General features: G+C 41.0%; 1 protein-coding gene across 6 annotated transcripts in view; it reads right to left on the bottom strand.

The window, feature by feature from the left end:
* Window positions 1–26,132, bottom strand: part of cacna1c (calcium channel, voltage-dependent, L type, alpha 1C subunit) — a 242,937-nt gene that overhangs the window by 77,219 nt on the left and 139,586 nt on the right. For all 6 annotated transcript variants that reach the window (XM_068731360.1, XM_068731361.1, XM_068731363.1 and 3 more), the window contains exons 4-7: window positions 9,940–10,079; window positions 5,480–5,619; window positions 3,696–3,848; window positions 1,293–1,492 (exon numbers count right to left, since the gene is read on the bottom strand). In XM_068731360.1, coding sequence (XP_068587461.1) covers window positions 1,293–1,492; window positions 3,696–3,848; window positions 5,480–5,619; window positions 9,940–10,079 — 633 coding nt within the window. The remainder of the gene's footprint in view (window positions 1–1,292; window positions 1,493–3,695; window positions 3,849–5,479; window positions 5,620–9,939; window positions 10,080–26,132) is intronic.

Genomic DNA, 26,132 nt, shown 5'->3' with positions numbered 1-26,132 from the left:
ATTTTAAAATGTTCATACAAAACAACAAGCACCAAAGGAGGAAATATGTCACTTCTGGCTGCCATCTACTTCTGGATTACAGGATACAAAATGTTTTCATTGTCCAGTACACTGATTATCCTTTCAGAGAGATGGACATACGAGTCTTTAAGTGTTCTGGAAGATAAATGGTCATACATGCTTTAAGTGTTTCAGAAAAATGCATGCATCGCTCTGTGACCTGAATATAATGATAATACATAAGAAACCCAAATTGAGGCTGTCAGATGAATAGAAATTAGCACAATTGTATTGTATTGTAGCAGTTAATGCAGCCTTTCAGTTGGAAAGTGATGTAAGAACTCATCTGAACCACATGAGTGCTTTGCAGTGGTGAGATATACCATAGTGTGCAGGCATTCTGTCAGTAACTGCCAAGCTGCTGACTCTATGCCATGAGTCTCATCATGGCACAGGTAGAGGACATAACAGGACATCTCTGGGTAATGTTTGAGAAATCACACAGCTACATGTTAATGTCATTTAAGGTGGGGCTTCATGACTTCATCTGGGAAATCAACAACATCATAATCTGTGTGTAACCTCCGTCCAGAGGTCTAAATCAAATGGTTTCTCAGGAAGGCACATGTGGGAGTTTGATCAAACCTTCCCTAACATTGATTAACAGCACAGACTAATCAATTGGTATATTTAGCTGGACAGGGCTGCTGGCCATTTACTCAGGAAGAGATAGTTATTGTGTGTTCATAAACCTTGTTGGCTGTATGAGTGTGTGTGCGTGTCTCTGTGTGTGTGTGTGTGTGTGTGTGCATTTTCACTTGACACTAGAATCAAGCATCAGGATTCTACACACGTTCCAAATGAATCAGTGCCTTCAATTACACAGTGTATTGTCTGCATCGATTCAGCCCGAGATATGAGCTAACACACACACACACACACACACACACACACACACACACACACACACACACACACACACACACACACACACATACACACACAATCTGTCTCTCCCTTAGAACATCTATGTGTTCATACCTGTCTTTCTGAGAGAAGTGTTTGTGTTATTGCTTTATATTCCTTTTTCAAAAGCACTCATGTGGCACTGATGTTACAGATATACCAGAGTAGCTACACACACTAAGCAGTATGGCTCTCATTCAACACACACACACACACATACACACACACACACACACACACACACACACACACACACACACACACACACACACACACACACACACACACACACACACACACACACAATGTTGTGGTGTCCGGCTCACCCAGTACAGCACGTCCGTCCAGCCCTCCATGGTTATACACTGGAACACCGTCAACATGGCAAAGGCAAAGTTGTCAAAGTTGGTGATGCCGTCGTTTGGGCCCTCCCAGCCCATTTTGCACTCTGTTCCGTTGTAGTTACAGTGTCGACCGTAAGCTCCGTCAGGTGCACACGGTGCCGGCTTTTCCTCTGCGATGGTGCCTGTGACACATAGAGAGGAGGAAGAGAACAACTGTTATACTGTATCCTTCATATCCGTACTGATGATTCCACCGTGGGAGTTTCACGCCCATCCAGTCTTTAGACGTGGTCCAACAGTAACGTTACACTACCTATCGAGAAAATGACTGGGACTCTTACTTCAGCAATGAGTATAAATCAACCCTCACTGCGATTCTACTACATATTTCGTACATCCAAAGATAATCTACCTGAAAGGGACAATTCTACATCTAAAAGAAGGTTAAAGAAAGGACACATCAAACTTTAACCAAACAGAGCAGCCATAAAAAATCAATGTGTAAAAGGTGTTTTGTTATTTATACAAAATAAGCTCTCCAGGGTGATGCATAGGATAACAGAGTCTCCCACCAGCACTTACCCTGTGCAAAGCTAATGCCTCTCATGAGACCTATAACATCCCCATAACAACACTTAAGTCCATTTATACCTAGGGCCCTTTACTGAAAATTGTTTCAATCATTTATGGCAGCTGCTGTTTCAATTACTGCCCAAATTATTCATACTCAGAAACATAAATGATGGTTTAAATAATGAATGGCGGTTATCGTATAAACTGATTAACCTTTTAAAAACGAGGCCTATTTGCAGGCTTCAGCTCGAATAAAGATAAGAAATACCTAATTAATTGTATAAAAAAAAATAAAAAAATAAAAAAAAAAATATTTTTTTTTAATATATTTTTGAGATGAGAAAAATCATGGAACTATCAGAATACATGTTACTGGTTCACATAAGATAAGGATGGAACACAGCAGAACTTGGAAAACTCAAAAGCTCGATCTTGAAAAACAGCACTTTTAGGGTATTGTTTTTTGGAAAGTATGGGTATCCAAGACTTTTAATATGCTGGGCTCTTAGAACAACTGATATAGGCTCTATATACACAGCTATACATAGATACAGTGAAACATTTATGAAATATAGAGCATTTCAAATTAGAAAACTGATCAAATACTCCAATATTTGAATAAAAAAGTATTTTTTAAATTCAAAAACACTCTATATCACTTCTATGTATCACTCATGATGTTCATTGAATCAATAGACCGAAGATTGGACCTTTTTTGAGTGTTTTAAGCTCTTTCTATGCCCTTTTTAGTTATTTAGTTTAAACTGCTTCAGACTCTCTGTTCAGGGCTGTATCTCAGCCCCCCCTTCTCCGATTTTCACCATTGAGACATCCTTCGAACCGTAGGAGCCAATAGAATTGCCTGGAATGAAAGCTAGATGATTGACAGCACTATTAGCCAATAAAGCTCAAAAAGGTCCAGCTCTGAAATCTGATTTGCTGAGCTTCCAACCCTCCCAAGAATCCGAGGAGTGTCGGAGAGACACGAATCGAACGGATTCACACGGAGTACCAGCAGCTGGACAAACATGAAGTGGAAGTACGGAGATATTCCATTTTTTCGCTGAGATTCGACCAAAAGTAAGTACAATATTCGATGAAAGCTGTGTGACTTTTTGTGTTCGAAGCTGAATATCTCTGCGATGGTTTACCGGGGAGAGAAATGGAAACTATGTCCGTAATCTCCATCAGGCGCTCGTGCTTTTTCATGCTGCATGTTCGTAGGTAGCACGTTGCTAACGGAGTGTAGCAGCCTTTTTCTCCGGTCTGTCCCAGTCATATCGAGTATGATTTATGATATTTTGTTATTTGTTTGCTTGGCTGATGGGAGATGTGTTTGTCTCATGTAGAAGTGACCTAGTTCATGTTGTTCCCAGGACGCTGAGGTTTCTGCAGAACTATAACATCACTATATTCGTTCTTCGTGGGTTCTCTGCCAGTTACTTTTAACACAAAACTCTCTAAGTTTTGATGTACTCTGCGTCCAAATGGGGGACCTACGGGTGTATCTGGCTCTATTTTCTCTCTGCTCTGTCGGCTGATAGGTGATGTCTTTCTTTCAAAGATGTATGCAGTGCTTTTCCTGGTGGAAAGGTGTGTTTGGTATAGTATTCACCTGTGTGTCCATCTCTGGAGTTGAAGTGAGAATATATGCCTACTGAAGCATGCTTCAAATACTACCTGAGCATTGAGATAGCGGTGTGCGAGTGTATGTGTTTGATCATGCATGTAAGTATTTGCACATGTGCATCAGTGCGCACTAGTCTAGATATTCCCTCATGTGTGTGAGTGTGTGTGTGTGTGTGTGTGTACCTGTGTGCTCGTGAGAGCAGGTCTTGTGCATCTTGCCCATGAAGAGCTCCAGGCCAATGATGGCATAGATGATGATGACGAAGAGGACCAGCAGGGCGATATGGAGCAGAGGGACCATGGCTTTGATTATGGAGTTCAACACTACCTGTAAACCTGCACACACACACACACACACACACACACACACACACACACACACACACACACACACACACAGAGGGACTGCTGAGAACACACAAAAGGTGGAGTATTGAAACAGTAATGTAAAATGAAAGACTTTTTGTTATATAAAAGCACTGGTAGTGCATCATATAGCAGAATAGTATCAGTTTATCAGCATGTGAGCACTCGAACTGACTATTGTCTTTGTTCTAAAGCTTTATTAATCTTCCTGCATGTGATCACTCAGAGAGAGTGCCTTCTATGAGTTTCTGAGAAACACTGTAGTTATAAAACTGAACTTGTTTGATACAACTTTCCAGTTAATTCAATGAATGCTTTGATGGACAAATGTTCAGAACACTGCATACTAATAACTCACAAAACAGTGACAGGAATAGATTCAGGCTTATCAGTATGAAATTCAGTTTTTTCAATTTGATTTGATTAATGTATCAAAAAAATAATTCAGACATGCTTATATAAATAAACTCCTTATCAGATCACTTAATTTCACGTTGATAAAAACAGTTCAGCTTGATTTTTTACTTGTTAAGAATTCACTTAAAATGTGTTTGCATGCAGCTGTAACCTTTGCATAGCTCCATTTGTGCAAAACTATAGTACCTATTAACTGTGCTAACGGCGCTATTACACCTTTAAAATGAAAATGAAAGCCTACATTGTTCTGTGAATACAAAAAAGATATGTATATCAATTGAATTGTTATCAAAAATGATTTTGTGCAATTATTCACACATAATTTGATGAAGACATGAACGCAAACCACACAGTAAGTAGCATAAATGACAGGAATACTTGGAACGGTTCTGGAATCTGTTGATTTTGAAACACAGTACTTGTTTCTTCCATCAGTCGTAACACAAATCTAGAACTCAAATCATTTCAACAAAACAAACAGATAATTATTTTTTAGTAAGTTCTAGTGCACATAAATCAGCATTGGCATTAAGAGCCTTTAAAAAGATACAAGTCAGTCAGTCAGTGTGCTGATCAGCTAGCAAACATGCAGCTGATCAGTTGCCATGATACAGATTCAGCACGGTGCAGTAATGTTGGACAGGGATCAAACTAAATACTGAGCACTGCAGCAGTGCTCGCAGTTTAGAACCGAACGACCAGAGTGTGGGATTTTCACCGGCGTGCTGTGCATTTGCCTGCTATTGTAATTACAAGAGGTGTCTCTCATGCACACACACACACACACACACACACACACACACACACACACACACACACACACACACACACACGAGTGCATGTATTCGCAAAGCCTTCCTCCACAATATCCGATCCTCCTGGCCTGTTGTATTATTGATTTCTGTCGTCACTAACACAGACAGGCTGACAGACAACTCATCTACTGCTCATACCGTCTGAGCATCTGACACGGGGACTCTTTGTGTGACCGTGTGTATTACGTGTCACTCTGAATGTATGTGTGGCATCGAGTGGCAATATCAGCTCCAATCTGCGGCTCGTTTCTGCCCCACCTCACTCAATCACCGCTCACACCTGATCCTCAGCACCTCGTTTTCTGCTCTCTTTCGGTTCTGCCTTTCTTTCACCCGGTCTTTCTTTCTTCCACAGCTCTCAGTACTTACTGGGTACTCCAGAGACCAGTCTGAGGGGTCTGAGTACTCTGAACGCCCTCAGAGCCTTGACATCGAAGCCTGCAGCCTTCCCTCCAATAGGAGTGGCCCCATCCCCCTTGGTGGCCTGCTCCAAGATTGCACTGAATAACCTGCAAGACAGAAAGTAATGACTTCAATAACCATCATCCTCAGGTTGACGTACCATTTCCATATAGCAGAGAATATCTGAGATGAAAACAATAAGAGAGATGCAGATTAAATTATAGAGTGATGGATCTCTGCAGTTGCTGTCATTATGGCCATATTTTCTATTTCCTCTGCTGTCCCTGACTGCTGTCAATACTAACCTGAACCATCTACATCATCTTCATCCCAACTTATAAAACAGTGATGTAAGTTTAGACATTTTAAAAATCGAAAGGAAATGGTGAAGACGTGTGCGCTGTTTTACAATCATATGTGCTTCCTGGAAACAACACAACAGTAGAAAATAAAACAGCTTAATTAGGTTGCTCTCCAACACAACAATGGAAAGTGTTTCATCTGTTCCCTCTCTCTTTCACAGATAAGGAAATGTGAGACACTCTGGCTTTAATGATTTGACAGCCAGCTCAACAGAACACTGTGCATGTCTGGACTGAAGAGAGATGTCTCCAAAATGTGTTTGTAAGTGAGTGTGTGCTCACAGCACATTGACTACAACACATATTTACATTTTGCCATGTGATGTTACACAACCTTTCCTCTCTCTGCTGTAATCTGGTACTTAAAGCGGGGAGAAGTGCATAATAATGTAAGTGGTCAAGGTTTACGCTGTTGCTTTGTGTTAGCGGTTAGCTTCTTCTACTGTATGTATTTGGACACTTCTGTGCATTTGCATTGGGTCTGGTCTGGCGCTGGTTTTCAGGCCCCTTAGTGTAATTCTAATCTTCAATAAAAGGGCTAAACATGTTTTTATGCTGAATGTATTTACAGACATCTCTTAAGATGTCAGTGGCTCACAAGCTTGAATATATGTTCGTCCAGCTGAGCTTACCACTCTCTCTCCTCTCTCTGTCTCTCTGAGATCCTTTAGAAATCACCATACAATGCCATTTTCCAGCTAGCGTGGCTCAAAGGCCAGCCAGCGGCGCGTTAGTCATGGAGAATTATCAATTAGCACAGATGAAATGGCCACTTGAAAAGACCTCTCAAAACATATCGCCCTCTCTCTCTCTCTCTCTGGTCCTCTCTATTTTGCACTTTCTCCATCTCAGTTCGATTCACTCTCTCTCTCTCTCTCTCTTTTGAAACAGAGTATGAAAAGAACGTCGAGGAGCCACAGTTTTGCACCACCAGCATTTCGCCCGGCGTGTTTTGCCGTGGCGGGGCGTTAAATGATAATTAGAGCCTCTGAGTGTAGCGCCACATAATGGCTTGTGTACATCCTCAGCTAAAAATAGCAGAAGCTGTGTACATTCATAAAGATAGCCGGAGTTGTATGGTTTAATAGTCGTAAAAAACCACCACAATACTACTGAATTAATTTTGTTATTATTACACATTCACAATGGGTCTGTAACTAGTTATGTTCATTATCAATTAATAGATTAATTGATTTTTATATTGAACCTTTCTAGTGTAATATATAAATTGTCATTAAGTGGTGAAAATGTTCCCTAATCGTTAAATCATCTGAATGTTTCAACACTAGTTTTTAATACTTTGCATGCAACATTTTTGGTAGGGCGGCAGAATAATCAAAAGGTTTTACAAATCGCAATATAGCCTACTGCAATGTTCAAATCACAGGGAGCACAATGTTAGTCAATGCGTGTCAAAATGACATTTCAAATTAAATACTGTCATGCTGCGGACTTTGTTTGGTACATATCCCCGCAGAAATCAAAAACTTTTAGTTCCAATTTTTGCCCGAAGCTTCTTTTTTGTGATGATCCAACAGCTATTTGAACTGTCAATACTGACAAAGTAGAACTGAGATACACGGAGCAGAAAGTGGAGATGAGAGGAATGAGAATAGCACAAGCAAGATTAGGAGAATAATACATGTTGGAGGCAAAAGAGAGAATCTATATAGTGTGTGTGTGTGTGTGTGCCTCCAAGGCTGCTCAGCAGCAGGTACAAGCTCTTTCACCCATATGGTGAAAATTCCAGAGGGAGCGAACTCTGTCACTTCTCATCTGCACACACACACACACACACACACACACACACACACACACACACACTGGCAGACTGGCAGTTAGGCACATACAGGCACAAAGACAATCACTCAGTCATGCACACACAGAGATACAGTGCTGTCACAGCTGAACATTCCCTGGATCTGTGTGTCCTCTTTGAGTGTGTGAAATAGAGGGAGCGTATACGTATTACTGATTTCACGTCATAACTAATGGATTTTCCCCCCTGTTCTGTGTCATTTCCATGACAAGTATATCTAAATGACAAAATAGGTCGAAGTCACAGAGCCTTCCAAAATGACAAACTGAGACTTTCCAGCAACCTCTTCTATGATATATCTCGTCTGTTTTAGGTTTGAATTAAGTTAGGGAAAAGTTTTTGATCAAGGATTAAGATCACCATTATGATGACAAATATCATGGAGGAATGTTGACATGAACAAATGACCAATGCTTTAGTACAGTCTGCATTATTATGCCATCACATTGCTTTTTACTGGATTTCAGCTCATGCATAACCTTTGTAGTACACAAGTCAAAATTATAAACGGTTACCATGTCAAAGTGGAAAGGACAACGTGGTCACTTCAATAGAAGAGGTCTGTTTATTTTGGCCATGTGAAGGGGAAAAAAGTTCAAGGTTTTTTATTGTGACTAAGGAAAATATTAAAAACCCTGGGGAACGTCTAGAAAGGCAATTCAGATTTAATCTTCCAAAACAGCAAGCGCCAACTCTCCAAAAACTGTCCTTGAGCAAGAGCACCAACACTGAACCCTGCCAATTCCAGAGCCGCAGCAGGTATCCGACCTTCTGAACTCACTCTGGCAGGGTTGCAAGGTAAAAGATAATTTTCTTGAAGGGATCAATACAGTATCATTGTACATCAAATTATGCTGCATCACAATAAAATCCATAAGAGAGAGAGAGAGAGAGAGAGAGAGAGAGAGAGAGAGAGAGAGAGAGAGAGAGAGAGAGAGAGAGAGAGAGAGAGAGACAGAGAGAGAGAGGGAGGAAAAAAACAGCGTAAGAGTGGTAAAGGTTGTGTTTATGCCAGGGGCACTGACACCGTGATGCCAGCCGATGAGAGTGGTTGGCTTCACCCCAAAGATACACACATACAGTGAGCCTTTGGGGTGAAGCCAACCATGTTCAGTTGGTGATGGCTAATGTGAGTGCACACTTGACTGGCCATGAACAAGATTCACTGGCTTAGTGAGTGTATGTATTGGTGCATTCACGGAGCCTTTCTTTAGGCTGTGGGGTGCTTTCTTGCAATGTATTTCTGTTGTACACGCACACACACAGACACACACACATAGAAACACACACAAACGGTCAATTAGACAATTTTTATGGCATTAATGCAACTGTCAGGTCCACTGGCTATTGTGCCATTTCCCTCACACAACACTGTACGCAAAGCACAGCTGGTAGGCAGGACACACACACACACACACACACACACACACACATGCACACACACATGCACACATGCACACACACATGCACACATGCACACAGGCACAGAGGGTTTAGCAGATGGGCTATGTTGCTGAGTTGCAGATAAAGAAAACCAGAGCAAAGCTTTGCTATCAGCATCTAACAAGCTAATCAGTTTAGGCTTCACCAATACACTGTAGACCAAAGTTTACTGCGGCTTTAATGCAGACTCCCTGCAAAGGAGGATTGTTTTACGGCAATACTTAGTTGTGTACTGTAGTATTTTAATATTAATACCACATATACTGAGAGTTAAGTATTACAAGACCACATCTGTCATTTTTCTGCCTGTCTGAAATTTGAATTGTGTGTCTGCTGATTGGATTTTGCAAATGCGTTGAATTAGTAAATTATTAAATGTAAATTTATATGATTGAACAAATCATCATTAAAGCGTAAGTGAATAAATGTAAGCACAGATAAATAAGTGCAGTAGCTTCCTTGTATTTACTACAGAAATCAAAGGTGTTCATGGGAAATACGCTCTTAATTTTGAAAGACGCTAGCACTACGAGTATATCTGGCATAGGACAGAGGCTGCCAATTGTCTTGGCTGTCATTTGTTGACAGTAATTATACCAAAGTACTATGATTAATTTGTCAATGATGTGCTGATGTTTTAAAATGTGTCAGGTTTTTACAAACCCTGCAAAGAGACGGCGAATTATAACTATCATTGTCATTCCTTTTATCCAACTACATAGATTCACTCAGAGTAACAAAGCGCTATACAAATAAATATATACTGTATATATAGATCACAGTTATGGTTTCTGTCCACTCACCCTACTACTACGATGATGAAGTCGAGCAGATTCCAGCCGTTCCTCAGGTAGGCGTTGGGGTGGAAGAGCAGTCCGTAGGCTATTACCTTCAAGAAAGCCTCCACCGTGAAAATGATGAGGAAGAGATACTCCACACGCTCCTGCAGAGACACACAAACAAGACCGGTCCATGTATTAGTCTGAGCAGCTGCATTGCAGGGGCTCAATATGACAGAGAACAAGCAGTAGGAGACAGCCGATGAAAGAGAGATTATAGTCGTGAAGTCTGTGGTAAACTGAGTTTCACTCGAGTGTGAGTGAATACTCTTGACGGAATACCATATATTGGGACACACCAGTGGAATGAGAGAACACCAAACATCTATTCAACATTCTTAAAAGTTAGTTAGAGTAACTGGCCAAACAAAAGCAAGATATACACACATTCATTCATGACAACACTAAAGACCTGTATGTGACTTATGAGTACCAACAGTGCTGGCTGCTCACTCCTCTCAGTTTATCAGCCAGAACAAGACGTTCTCTTACTGTTTAAGTGGCTTCTGGTGTGTGTGTGTGTGTGTGTGTGTGTTTGATTATTTATGTGTGAACATGTATTTGTCTAACTTGTAACAATCAAAGCATTTGGATTATTTAATGAAAGTGGCTCTCTTCCTGTCCAAAGAGGCTACTATATGAAGAGGAATGTACATGTGTGTGCATGCATACACACACACACACACACACACACACACACACTCACGAGCAACTCTTCTACTACAGAGTTCCTCAGAGATTGTTGTCACAGTGATGACCCCTGCCTAAGAGGGTCCTGGGAAATGTCCTGAAACGGCCTTGAGACAGAGAAAGGGATTATGTAACTTTCTGACCACCATAAACTTATAAACAATTCATCACACAGCAAATCATCATCATATCGGCTTGTAACAGAAATAAGAAATAAGAACTATTAAGTTGCTTTTTAAACAAAACAAAAAAATGTTTTTACTCAGAAACATTCTCTGTCCTTCTGAGGTACATAGTTTTATAAAAAGTAAAAAATAGATTTAGCTCCATCCATCAATCTATCCATCCATCTCAGTCCCTGCTCCTCCTCCTGTTCCCACTGTTTTCCCATGGACATACACCCACAGAGGGCCAGAGGTTTGGGACAGAAGGTCAGCCAGGTCTCTCCAGACTCAAAGCCCCATCTCTGGGAGGAAACCAGCAGAACCTGAGGCTGAAGGGACACAACATCTGTACATGTCCACGTTTACCGAATTAGCTTCACGGCCGACATAGTTTGCAAAGAATCACCACGAAACAATGTAGTGGTGGTCTTTTATCGGGCATATCAAGCTGTGCACCTGTGCAAAGCTAACTCCTACAAACAGAACACTCTTTATATTCCAAAATATCTGATCCATCTTTAACAGCGAGTAAGAATGGGTTGTTGAAGTTTAAAGATCGTGTTAGCGTTGGATTTGCTGGTTAGGCTGATGTGAGGCTTAAGTTGGTCCAGCTAATCAAACAAATTAGGCCACTTGCATACACACATATTTTGGGCCATGGGAATCAGTCATCTACTCTATGTAGCCACAGTTTTGACACGGCAGCTGTGGCTTCACTGTCACATCTGTAACTTCTAAGAACTAAGGGTAGCAGCTGCATTGCATTTTCAAGATACTGGTAAAAGAATCATGCTTTGATTTTGTCTTCTTAATGATGTGATTATCATACAGGCTATGATTTGGAAGTGTTTTTTTATGAGCTAAATCCAGGTCAAAAGTTTTGATCATTTGAAAAAATAATTGCTTCTATGGCTGAGGACCTTCCTCAACAATGTTGCCTTCAGGTCTCGTGGGCACCACGAGAAATATGATTGAACACTTTCTATACACCATATTCACGTGAATGCAGAGGGGAAAACTGTGAGCGTCAGCTATCCTGAAGGAAACTTCGGACGGAACCAGCTACTGGTTCGATTGGTCTTTCGCCCGTATACCCACGTCGGACGACCGATTTGCACGTCAGTATCGCTATGAGCTTCCACCAGAGTTTCCTCTGGCTTCGCCCTGCCCAGGCATAGTTCACCATCTTTCGGGTCCTATCGCACAAACTCACGCTCCACCTCCCCGACGGTGCGGGCGAGACGGGCCGGTGGTGCGACCCGACCCCACGGGATCCCACCTCACCCGGCACGCTGGCCCTCACTTTCATTGCGCCACGGGGTTTGCAGTTGCTTCACCCAGTGACTCGCGGCAAGCGGCGAGGTCTGAAGGGTGAGGAGCGCTGAAAAGCACCTTTGCCCCGAGCCTTTCCAATCCGACATAGTGCCGGGGTCGCGGCGCACCGCCACGGAGGATATGCGCCTGGCGAGGGTATAGCGGTCCTGACGTGCAAATCGGTCGTCCGACCTGGGTATAGGAGCGAAAGATTAATCAAACCAGTAGCTGGTTTTCTCCGAAGTTCCCTTCAGGATAGCTGACACTCACAGTTTTTCCCCTCTGCATTCACGTGAATATCGTGTATAGAAAGTGTTCAATCATAATTCTCGTGGTGCCCACGTTACCTGAAGGCAACTTTGTTGAGGAAGGTCCTCAGCCTTCTTTGTGATGCTGTCACTCATTATGACGCGCCCCTCTCAGTTGAAGCCACGCCTCCACGCTAGATCAGGGTCAAAATTCTGAACTGAAAAAAACGATCTGAAAGTGAAAAAAAGATTTGAAACCGAAAAAAAAATAATTTGAATTTCAAAATTTGAAATCTGAAACTGAAAAATACAAGACCTCAAATAACAAATATATATATATGAAAGTGAAAAATTAAAAAAATAAATGTATTCAAAAAAATTCCAGAACTGAATCAAAATTATATTCAACCTAAAAAAACTTTTCATTCACTTATTTTTATTTTGAATACATTGCTGTATTTTTCAATGTTCAAGACCATAACTTGAACTTTCAAGTTCAATTTTTTTTTTCAAATGATCAAAACTTTTGACCTGGATTTAGCTCCATATTTTTTCCCACACTTGACGGTGGAGGGAATGACATGAATTATAATATGCTGGATTCGCACAGTTTGAAAGACAGACAACTTGAAAGGCGAGCTGATTTCATGCCAGGGATTGTGCACCTGAATGGGCTGCTCAGAAAGCCGTCCTAAACTTGTTTTGCTTTTAGCCTCTGTTGCTCCAACCTCCTCTCATTTCAATTCAAGTCCACCTAGTCTGCTTTATTGGCACAAAGGCATTCAGTTTAAAGATAAAGATCAAGATTTTAACATTAAATACCGTTTTTCTATCTGTGCGTATGTCAGTTTCAGAGCCTGGAGAATTGATTTTTTTTTCGTACATCATTCGTACTGCAGACCCTCCACCACACAGTGAGTATAAGTAGTCTATGTGGAAGTAATGAATCTAAAACATGCGCACACACGCACACACACACACTTATCCTTCCTCTCAAATACACAAAAGCTCTCCATCACTCTCTCTCTCAAACACACACACACACACACACACACAAACACACACACACCCAGGCTGTGTATCTGCCGGTGACAGGCAGACAGTGCGGCGCTCAGGAGAATAAAACAGAGAAAAACATCTGGTTGGAACAGCTCATCCTGACACACACACACGCAAACTCACTTCTCTACCTCCTTTCCTTCCGTTCATACAGACCCATAAAGGGCAAAATCTATAAGGGGCCAACTAATCTGGTTAGTGACTGGAAAGAAATGATAGAGAGAGAGTGAGCGAGAGCGAGCGAGAGAGAGAGAGCGAGAGAGAGAGAGAGACAGGGAGAGCGACAGAGAGAGAGACAGGGAGAGAGAGCGAGACAGAGAGCGAGAGAGAGCAAGAGAGAGACAGGGAGAGAGAGAGAGAGAGACAGAGAGCGAGAGAGAGCGAGACAGAGAGAGAGAGAGCAAGAGAGAGACAGGGAGAGAGAGCGAGACACACACAGAGAGAGAGACAGAGAGAGCGAGACAGAGAGAGAGAGAGCGAGACAGGGAGAGAGACAGAGAGAGAGACAGGGAGAGAGAGAGAGAGAGAGAGAGAGAGACAGAGAGCGAGAGCAAGAGAGAGACAGGGAGAGAGAGCAAGAGAAAGACAGGGAGAGAGAGCAAGACACACAGAGAGAGAGAGAGAGAGAGACAGAGAGAGCGAGACAGAGAGAGAGAGAGAGAGAGCGAGACAGAGAGAGAGAGAGAGAGAAAGAGAGAGAGAGAGAGAGGAGAAGGCAGACAGAATGACAGAAAGGTGAGTAAGTGGGAGCAATAATTCAGTTAGCTCTGATAGGTCAACCAAACCGCCGATCCATCAACTAGGCCAATCAGATTATGGTATCGACATTCTACCATACAGCGGACAATGTTTCCATTCGCCATGACCTTCTGTGTATGTGTATGTGCTGCAAGACAGGATTAGCCATTAAGCTGTTTTTGACAAAAATAACAAAAAAAACATGGACACACAGTAGCCTAGTGTGTGTGTGTGTGTGTGTGTGTGTGTGTGTGTGTTGCACTTCCTTCATGCTGTTTTCAATAGATCAAGAAGAACAGAAAAGAAACACCTTTAACAGACTTTACCAACTATTCAAACACATACACAGCAAAGATATTCAATGCATGCACTCCATGTAACTTCATCTTGTATTTTATCTTAAAATAAACTCCTTTTCACGCTGCACATTTGAACCCCTTACAGCCATGTAAACAGAAGGAAGCCACGCTCGAATGTGACTTGTCCCTGCTTAGAAAGGAAACATTTCTTTCCAACCATACAGTAACACACTACCGTCATCCGGTTATGATTTATTCAGATGCAGCAGCCACAGCGAGACGAAGTACAAGGGTCTGGAGTTGTCGACATTGCTAGCGTACGTCCTATTAGCAGGCTAATGATGCAACTGTGGTGAAGGAGAAGGGAAGACACATTTAGTATAGTGACTGTGTGACAAATGGACATGTACAGAATAATTCTGGTTTGTTTTGCCATTATCCTTACTAAATATAACATACTAATCGCTAAAAAGAAGTCAGACAGCGCAATAAATACGAGTAGTCAGACAATGGTACAGATTTTTATTAAATATAAAGATTACACAAACTTATTTGGAGGAGAAAACTATGTTTTTTCCTGTGCAATGAGGGATTATTATGGTTATTATGAAGACATGAAGTGGTTTCAATAAACTGGCTTAAACTGTCTTTTTGCCTGACTGCTGGTGTTTCGTACTCTGTTCAGACTTTGCTTCTGTGATGTTGCTCACAGATCTCAGAAAGCACTGTAAAGACATGTCAATGTCTCTATGCTGTGTCTTTTCCTAATCACTTTTCCATGAAGGCAAGGAAAGATGGGAAAGGGAATTTTTAAGGGTTTACGAAAAGACAAGCGCGGTGCCGAGAGAATCCGACCGCACTTACACAAGGCCGCGTGATCGTGTGACGGCCGATGTTACACACTACCTCCTTATTAACTGAAGCTAAACACCAGCCAGTGTGAGCAGATGACTTAACAACAGTCTCACCAACTTCTAGCTCCTCCTCTCCCACACTCTGTTTGTCTCTCTCTGTCTTGTCCCTCACTTCTACGTCACCTCCTCTCTCTTCCTCTCGTCATCCCTCTCTTTATGTCTCTCTCCATCACCGTTGGTGCCAACCAGAAGTTACCATAGAGACCAAGATGGGTTCCTACGTTACCATGGAAACTGTGGGCTGCAGCAGCAGACTCTCTCTCTCTCTCTCTCTCTCTCTCTCACACACACACACACACACACACACACACACACACACACACACACACACACACACACAAGATGACACTGATCAGTATTGTACCAAGAATATCTATAGCACATAGTCCTAATTACTACTCTTCTGTTAGCATCCAGACTTCCTATTGTGTGTCTGTGCACATGTATACCAATTTGTTGTTTGTGTGTGTGTGCACAAAACAGTGTGCGCTCTTGTATATGTGTGTGTGTGAAAATGTGTGTTTATGCCTGCTCCAGTCATCAATGTCATATAGTTACTTACCACTCAGCAGCAGCTGATAGCGTTTAACCGGCAGTGTGTCTTTCTGTCTCTCTGCACAGGCCTTTGGGGCTTAATAAAACGTTCATCGCTATCTACAACATGCCACGCTGTTGACTATACAAGATCCGTAGTAAAATGCAATGCTTGGTTTATAAAACATATGCAGTTTGGCAGTGGATTAACCATCATACAGTCTGAGTGAGTTGTCATTTTTAACTTCCACTGTGCCTGATATGGCACACGCAGAACAGGACACAAAACTGCTTCACTGACAAAATAAACTGTCTGTTATATTTAATCTCAAACTACATTTTAGTCTAATCTCATCTACAGTATTACATGTTAATATAGTCACGGTGTTTTATGACGTCGGTGCCGTCTCGTAATTGTCTCGTCTTAGTCACAGAAATGAAAGTTGTTGATGTACAACAAAATGAATACTGCGGTAGATGCAAAAGGGTAAACAATTCAACTTGATTATGGTCTATGTATTGTTTTCCTTGGATTAGGGTTTAATAGAACTTTGGGGTTAAGTTTTGGGTCAGTGAGTATTTTCTTCTGTTGTTTTAATTGCTACAGCATGGAGATAAATAAAGATGTTTAATCAAAGCTGACAATACGCAAGAGAAGAGTTGCAGATTAATAATGTCATATTATGTTATGATGTGAAATCCGCGTCCATAGGTCGCTGTCTCAGTACTCAAACAGTCTTCTAATGTGGGGAGAAATGAATGTCTCTTTAGTACACACCTACGACAGAGCTTCTGTTGAGAAAGGTTCTTTAAGCAATTTGAATCTTTGATGTCACCTTGGGTTGTGAAGCCTGGTGTATTGTCAATCATCGTTGTCAGTTGCCCTGCGCTCTGTGAGTAGGAAATGAAAAATCTGTTTTCTTCCCTCTCCACTCGCTCTCACTGCATGGAGAAACAGGTATCAACGCCTGAATAAAGCATGAATATACAGGAAGTAACAGGTGTAGTGTTTGCTGTTAAAAGCCAGCGGCTCAACTGAAAGTTTAATACCGCTTTAAATCCCACCGAGGTCAATGGAACTCACAGACGTTGTGGTTCTTTTGTCCCGCGTCCCCAGAGTCTCTTTGAATGACGTTGCTGAAAGGCAACAAATCCAAACACATCGGGGAAAATGCTATTAACATGCCAGCAGCATATGCTCAATTTGAGTCTCATTAACAGACCTACGATCCAATCTGTGGGCCTCTGGACTAGGATTATGTTTGATTAAGAGTCACACTTGTACGAGTCCATGCTTGTGTGAGTGAGTGAGTGAGTGAGTGAGTGAGTGAGTGAGAGAGAGAGAGAGAGAGAGAGAGAGAGAGAGAGAGAGAGAGAGAGAGAAAGAGAGAGAGATTGTATGACGTCATCAGTAATCTCTGACCTTGTGAAGGAAGATAGATCACCTTAAACAGTGGATTAAGATTCATGGACACACACAACCACAGCCTACTGTGTGCCTTTGCACCCATCACATCCACATGCTGCATATTTCCTGTGCCTCCAATGCACAACAGCCAGAGTGTTACTACTGTGTACTTGTTTTTATGTGGCTGATTACCTTTTGTCAAATGATTAGAAAATGCCTTATTAAATCCATTTGTATTTATTAGGGCCCGAGCCACCGACAACGTCGGGCCAGCGAAGGCCCTATTGAGATTCTAAAGATTATTATTAGGGCCCGAGCCACCGACAACGTCGGGCCAGCGAAGGCCCTATTGAAATTCTATGGGGTATTATTATTATTAGGGCCCGAGCACCGACAAAGTCGGGCGAAGGCCCTATTGTAATTCAAAGAATTATTAGGGCCCGAGCACCGACGTAGTCGGAGCGGAGGACCTATTGTTATTCTAATGTTTTTTATTATTATTATTATTAGGGCCCGAGCACCGACGTAGTCGGAGCGGAGGACCTATTGTTATTCTAATGTTTTTTATTATTATTATTATTATTATTATCGTACCAGTTTCATCGCAAAAAGGAGGTGCTTGGGATACTGGGAATCTTTTGAAATTTGGCACAAAATTCAATCGTGGTGAAAATTCCAGTATTATTGGGGTGTCCAGCTGCGGCATGACATTTTGGCTCGATAGCGCCCCTACAGAGTAGCCCCAACTTTGGGTTTCACCTAGCTGTATGAAATTTGGTAGGTATGTGGAACGTGATGGGACGTACAAAAAAGTCAAAAGGAGGTATATCCTAAACCAAACAGGAAGTCGGCCATTTCGAATTTTATGACGTTTTTGGACCGTTTCAAGGCACCGTACTTTAACGAACTCCTCCAAGAGATTAAACCCGATTGCCTTCAGATTTGGTCAGTATGCTCTTGAGACCTTGGCAGTGAAACGATACTCAAAGATCAAAAAGTTATCGAACTATGTGTCCGTGGCGTGGCGGCAAAAAAACACCATTCACCATGAAACAGGAAGTTGTTGTAACTTGGCTGTACATTGCCTAATCTGCTCCAAATTTCTCAGATGTCATAACATCCTGACCCTGAACACATGTATATGACAATTTAGAATCATAGTAATAGCGCCACCTTGTGGCAATTGGAAGTTGTACGTTTTGTACTTTGACATCCTGCTCCTTACAGATTATTCCGATCCGTCTAAAGTTTTGTCAGAAAAGCCTTAAGATGTTGATAATGCTTTATTGTGAAGATTGTAAGAAGTTGTCGAAGGGCGGCGACGTGGCGGCTCGGCGAACTTCGATCCTTTGCCATGAACGAATAAACTGATGTAACTCGACTCCGCATCATCAGATCTTTACCAGATTTCACATGTTTGATTAAACTCCAGGCCTGAAGACATCTGCAAGCCAATTATGAATCATAGTCATAGCGCCACCTACTGGCAACAGTAAGTTAAAGTCTTTATACTTTGGCTTGTTTCTCTTAGTTGGAAAATCAGATCAACATCAAATTTGTTCCACACAAATGTAAGAAGTTCATAATGCCAGTTCTCTAAGCTTTTGATGTTTCGTCGAACGCCGTTGCTGTGGTAACGCAGTCTTCGCCGTGAAAAACGATGGTCATTTGGAGAGGTTAAAAAAGCTCCAAACACAAGCAAACTTGACACACAGATCACAAGGCCAAAATGTAGTTATATAATATGATTTTATTCAATCAGAGTGTTAAATCGGCTCAATAGCGCCCCCTACAAAATTTCGTCGAAGCAGCCCTCGCAGTACGTTTCACATAGATGAACAAAATTTGGTAGGCACATGTATCACATGTGGACTTAAATAAAAGTATCTTGGGGCCATGCCCTAAACCCAACCGGAAGTCAGCCATTTTGAATTTAGTCTGAATTTCTAGTGTCGTTTTTGCAATTTCCAGGCGCTCTACTTTAACGAACTCCTCCCAGGGAATTAATCAGATCAACTTAGAATTTGGTCAGAAAAATCTAAAGACCTTTGTGATTAAAAGTTACTCAAAGCTTGTTGTTTCGTGAAATGCCGTTGCCGTGGCGATGCATTCCTCGCCATGAAAAACAAAGGTGTTTTTGAGGGGCTAAAAATACTCAAAACAAAATCAAACTTGTCACACACATTTAAAATCCTGAATGTAGTTATCTGATGTGATTTTAATGCTTCAGAGTGGCAACTCGGCTCGATAGCGCCCCCTACAATATTTTGACGATGCAGCCCTCGCAGTACGTTTCACCTAGATGTATAACATTTGGTAAGCAGATGTATCACATGTGGATTTAAAAAAAAGTCGTAGGGGTCCATGCTCTAAACCCAACCGGAAGTCAGCCATTTCTAATTTTGTATGAATTTCTCGTGTATTTTTCCCATTTCCAGGTACTGTACTACGAACTAGTCCTAGGTAATTAATCAGATCAGCTTAGAATTTGGTCAGAACAATCTAAAGACCTTTGTGATTAAAAGTTTAGAATTCATCAAACATGGACTCGGTGTAGCAGCCATTTTACATGGTTCGTCATCATCCATCAAGCTGTTGTAACTCAACTGTACTTTGTCAAAACTGTCCCAAAGTTGACATGCTTGATTACTGTCATGATTTTAGGACATCTGCATGCCAATATTAACTCATAGTCATAGCGCCACCTACTGGCAACCACAGACGTAAGCAGGATTCTATAATTACAGCGTCCCAAACACTGAACTTAATAAAAGGGTTTGTGGTCACACCATGAGAAAAAGTCTTCTCTGATCTAAATATGTGCAAACTAAGATGCTTGGAGAGCAAAAGTTAGACAACAGTGGTTCTCAAACCATGTCAGTGGGCATTAGTATAAATGATCTGTCCAGAGCTTCTACATGAGAATCAGGTTAAATGTTATAATGAATGCTTCACACTACAATCTAAAGTTACAGAAGAGCTTAAAATGAAAACAGTGTTAAATTGAAGTATTCAAGTAAAAGCAAATGACACTGCTGTTCTGTTAACTTTCATGTAAGTCCAAATACAATCAGCAGGACACTGCAGGGAGTTGAACCCCATCCCAGTAAACTGACAGTTTGTTATGTTTCAAACATTGAAGCGCATTCACGCACATTCATTTTCTTAATGATCTTAACAGGCTTACATCTATGATTGTATTGTGGGTACACTTAAAAACATTTGAGGCTTAAGACCTGGCAACATGATATTGCTATGCTGCTTGTCGACGCAGGAAAAATCATCTAACTCGTGCACACAGTGTATGACGGTCACAGAAATGCATGGCCGCGTCAACCAGAGTCCTGCCAGTACCCTCGACGTGCGTGAAGTTGCGAGGGCCCGATCAATGCTGCTTGCAGCTTTAATTATTATTATTTCTCCTCTAAAATCGCATTTTTCAGGGCTTTATCATACTCTAAAACTCCCCAAATTTGGCAGGTGGATCAGGACTGCGTGAAAATTTGAGATTTTATGGGTCGCATGCTCATGTATGACAAAATGGCTCACTAGCGCCCCCTATAGTTTCACAGGCCACGGCCTTCACCCAACATGTCTGATTAACATGAACTTTGACACACATATTCAGCTCCATCTGCTCTACAATCATTACACTCAAATTTTTTAGCTCCGCCCATTCAGATTTCCACCATTTTCATTTTTGTGAAAAACACATTTTTGCAAACTGCTCCTAAACGCTGTGTCAGATTGCTACCAAATTTGCTCAAAAACCCCCCAAAAGTTTTTTGATAACTTATTGCGTTATCAAGTTATGGGCCAATGAACTTATCAGGGGCGTGGCTCTGTACATCAATCAACCTCACTTTAAAACCATAGTGCCTATCATCACAAAATTTGAGGCAAATGTCCACATAGCAATCTGTAACGTACCCTCACATTTTCATTTCCTTCAGCCACTAGGGGACGCTACAGTAGTTAGCTCTTTTTGGCCTTTTTTCCCGTTTTCAGGCTTTGTATTTTCACAAACTCCTCCTACAGTATTTATGCGATCGGCTTCAAATTTGGTCAGCACGATCTTAAGACTTTTATAATGAAAAGTTATCAAAATCATGAGTTTTCATGCAACAACCTTGGCGTGGCGTGGCATCCATTTTGGTCAATTTTTCATGAAAATTGAAGTTGTTGTAACTCCAAGGTACATTGTCAAATCTGCCCAAAATTTCTTATGCAGGATGCTAGTCCAGGCCTAAAAACATTCCCATGCCTCAATTTTCACATAATCATAGCGCCACCTACTGGCAAAGGGAAATGACAAGTTTTACACTTTGATGTACTCCGCCTAGCCATTTCACCAGATCAACCTCACATTCTAGAAAGAAAGCCTTTAGACATTGATGATAGTTCATCATGAATATTGTGAGGTTTCGTATAACTATGTTGCCGGGGCAACGCTTTGTTCGCTATGAAAAAGTAAGCTGATTTTTCTGTGATTTGGGATACTCAAAAACTCATGAAACTTTGTACATATGTCGTAGGTGATGCAATTAAAGATCTCATGTGGATTTTTGGCTTGGTCGTTCTAAATTGTCTCGATAGCGCCCCCTGCAGATTTTCAACAAAGCAGCCCCAGCGCCTCGTTTAACCTACATGTATGAAATTTGGTTGGCACATGTATCCTATGGAGACTTACAAAAAAGTCTCTTGGGACCATGCTCTAAAATCAACCAAAAGTCGTCCATTTTGATTTTTATGTGAATTTTCCCTCGATTTCTAGCTGCTATACTTTAACGAACTCCTCCTAGGGACTTTGTCAGAGCCACTTCACATTTGGACAGTACAATCCAAAGACCTTTGTGATTAAAAGTTATCAAAAGCTTTATGTTTGATGGAATGGCGTAGCTGTGGCGTGGCGTTCATTTTATGCGACTCCCATTAAACTACGTTTTCAGGCTTTGTATTTTGACAAAGTCCTCCTACAGAGTTTATGCGATCAACATCAAATTTGGTCAGGACAATTTAAAGACCTTTGTGATGAAAATGTATCAAAATGGTGAGTTTTCATTGAACAACCTTGACATGGCGTGCGCCGACTTTGCTCACATTTTGTGCCATTCGTTATGAAAGAGGGAGTTGTTGTAACTCAGAGGTACATTGTCCAATCTGCCCAAAATTTGTTATGCATAATGCTATTTCAGGCTTGAGCACATTTCCATGCCAAAATGTTCTCAAAGTCATAGCGCCACCTACTGGCAAAAGGAAATGACACGTTTTATACTTTGATGTACTCCTCCTAGCCAGTTGATCTGATGTACCTCACATTTTCTGAGGAAAGCCTTGAGACATTGATGATACTTCATCATGAATTTTGTGAGTTTTCGTTAAAATATGTTGCCATGGCAGCGCATTATTCACCGTGAAATGGAAGCTCAGTTTTCTGTGGCTTAGGGTGAACAAATAGTCATGGAACTTTGCACATGTGTCAAAGGTGATAAACATAAATAACTAATATGGGGTTTTGCCTTTTCTTTTAGAAATTGCCTTGACAGCGCCCCCTACCAATATTCAAAAGAGCAGCCCCAGCGGTACATTTCACCTAGATGTATGAAATTTAGTAGACACATGTATCACATTGAGACTTAAAAAAAAGTTTCTTGAGACTATGCTCTAAATTACACTGGAAGTCTGCTTTTTGTTTGAATTTTCCATTCATTTTTGACCATTTCTAGGCGCTATACTTTAACGAACTCCTCCTAGGGAATTTTGCGGATCCAATTCAAATTTGGTCAGTACTATCTAAAGACCTTTGTGATTAAAAGTTATCAAATTCGATTGAATGGTGTTGAATGTGTTCAAATCTGTCCCAAACTTGCCATGCTTGATACCAGTTATGGCCTGAGGATGTCTACAAGCCAATTTTCCATATAAGTCAAAGCGCCACCTCATGGCGAAAGGAAATCTGCGTTATTTGACAAACAATATCCGATTCACATGTAATTTACATGATGTTGTCTACACTTGATATAGACCCTAAAAGAGCACTTGTTGTAGAGCAACATAATGCATGTTTGCATGTGTTCTCTAGCGCCACATAGTGGATTCAGGAACTAGTAGAATATTGGTGTAGCCCTTGTTAAAAATTAATTCAGACATCAGGATATAAATAGTTTTCTAAAACCAAGTTAAAACTGTACAAGTATGGGTAAAAATAGATATGGGAGGATAAAATGTATTTCAATAAGAGACTCATAAGCTTTACAGTTCAAAAGTTGCAGTTCATGCAAATGAGCATAGTTTGTTTGATAAGTACATGATTCAGAACGTGTGTTCTCCCTAACAGCCTAACTTGTGTAGCAGTATGATATGTCAATCTTTGTTTTGACTTTGTTTAATTGGTTTGTCCTGAAACTAACAGCCAATCCAAGCCCATTCTCATGTAGAGGGGTGGGGCTTAGTCGTATGCGGCCAGGTTCAGTGTGTTGGAGAAATGGAGAAGCGAATTATCACCATCAAGTGAATAGTGACTATTGTGAGAGTGCAATAATGTTCATAACTTAATGGCTGACGACCAGTTATCCTATGGTTTGGACTGTTGTGATGTACAAGAGGTAAATACGAGTTTGTGAATTGTTTTCTATACTGTGACTAAATGTTATAGTGTAAAACAAGTTGTGTTACTAATCGCGATTAGCCGTTAGCATTAGCATAATAACCGTTAGCTCTGCTTTCATACTGTTAGCTGTGCTTTTATACTGTTAGCTGTGCATTTGAAACCAGTTGTTAAGCCCCAGCCTATTTTTAGGCCTCAGCTCGAAAATAGCATACCCATACTACAATGAGTGTAGTGTTGCAACTGTAAGGGCTATTTTAATACGTTTGGTAATAAAATAACCCTAACACTTGTGAGATGTGTTTATATGTGTAAATATCAGTAGATATGTTACTGGTTAAGAGTAAATTAAGATGGCACACAGCACAAATTGAAAATTCTAACTTTCGCCTGAAAAAAAAAGCAATTTCAGGATATTTTTTTTTAGAAATCATGTAGATCCAAGCTTTCAAGCTGTCCCAGATCGTAGAACTATATGTCTCTATTCACATTTTCACTTAGATAAAGTGAAGCATTCATAAGCTAGAGAGGATACAGTACAGAAATTTCAGGCGAGGATTCCAATATTTACACATGTTGCACAATGTGTGTTATTTTAACTTTATGATGTACCAAACTATATATTTCACTTGTATATATCACTAATGGTGTTCACTTCATCTAAATAGAGCAGTTTGGGCTTTATTTGAAGGCCCTAAGCCCTTTCTAAGCTCTTTCTAAGTCTCTGTGTTCATTCAACTTTTTTCAGATCCAGCCCTCTCTCTCTGTTCAGGGCTGCAGCTCAGCCCCCCTTTCTCCGATTTTCGCCATTGAGCCCTCCTATAAGCCAATAGAATTGCAGGGAATTGAAAGTTAGATGATTGACAGCACTAATAGCCAATCAGAATAAAAAACGTCCCATCTGATGTCAGATCTGAAATCCAATTTGCTGAGACTACATCCCTCCCCAGAAGCCGACCAGTATCGGAGAGACACGAATCGAACGGATTCACACGGAGCACATGCAGCTGGACATACAGAGACGTGGAAGTGCGGAAATATTTAATTTTTTCGCTGTGATTCGACCAAAAGTGAGTACAATATTCGATAAAGCTGTGTGACTTCTTTGTGCTTGATGCTGAATATCTCTGCGATGGTTTACCGGGGAGAGAAATGGAGGATATCTCCGTAATCTGCGTCAAGCGGACATGCTTTTTCATGCAGCATTTTCGTAGCTAGCACGTAGCAGCTGTTTTCTCTGGTCAGGTCCAGTGATATTGAGTTATGATTTATGATATTTTGTTATTTGTTTGCTTGGCTGATGGGAGTTGTGGCTTGGTTCATGTTGTTCCCAAGTTTCTGATGTTTTTCCAGAACTATAACATCATTATATTTGTTCTTCGTGGGTTCTTTGGCAGTCACTTTGTACACTAAACTCTGTACGTTTTATGTACACTTGCGTCCAAATGGGGGACCTAGGGGCTTAAGCTATTGCTAGATCACCATGAAGAAGTGTATGGACTTGTTGCTTAGATGATTTATTTGATTTAGGAGACGGACGTTGGACTGTGACTAAATGTTACAGTGTAAAACAAGTTGTGTTGCTAATCGCGATTAGCCGTTAGCATTAGCATACTAATCGTTAGCTTTGCTTTCATACTGTTAGCTGTGCTTTCATACCGTTAGCTGTGCATTTGAAACCAGTGGTTAAGACAAGCTATTGCTAGATCACCATGAAGTAGTATATGGACTTGTTGCTTAGATGATTTATTTGATTCAGGAGACGGACGTTTGACTGTACGAGAGAATCAGGAATGCTCATTTGGATAGATTTATTTGTAACTTGGGATACTCAACTCATGGAACTTTGTACATATGTCATAGGTGATGCAAATACAGATTTCATGTGGATTTTTGGCTTGGCTGTAATAAATTGCCTCGATAGTGCCCCCTGCAAATTTTCAACAAAGCAGCCCCAGCCCCATGTATGAAATTTAGTAGGCACATGTGCCACATGTAGATTTAAAAAAAGTCTCTTGTAAACCATACTGGAAGTCTACAATTTTAATCTTTGTGTGAATTTTCCATTCTTTTTTGACCATTTCTAGGTGCTATACTTTAACAAACTCCTACAGAGTTTTTCAGATCCACTTCAAATTTGGTCAGTACGCTCTAAAGACCTTTTTGATTAAAAGTTATCAAA

Source organism: Cebidichthys violaceus, unplaced genomic scaffold, assembly GCF_023349555.1.
Source record: "Cebidichthys violaceus isolate CVI_PGR_0920_01 unplaced genomic scaffold, fCebVio1.0.p SCAF_51, whole genome shotgun sequence".
In the NCBI taxonomy this organism is placed as follows: Eukaryota; Metazoa; Chordata; class Actinopteri; order Perciformes; family Stichaeidae; genus Cebidichthys; species Cebidichthys violaceus.
This window is presented reverse-complemented; position numbering and strand designations above follow the sequence as displayed.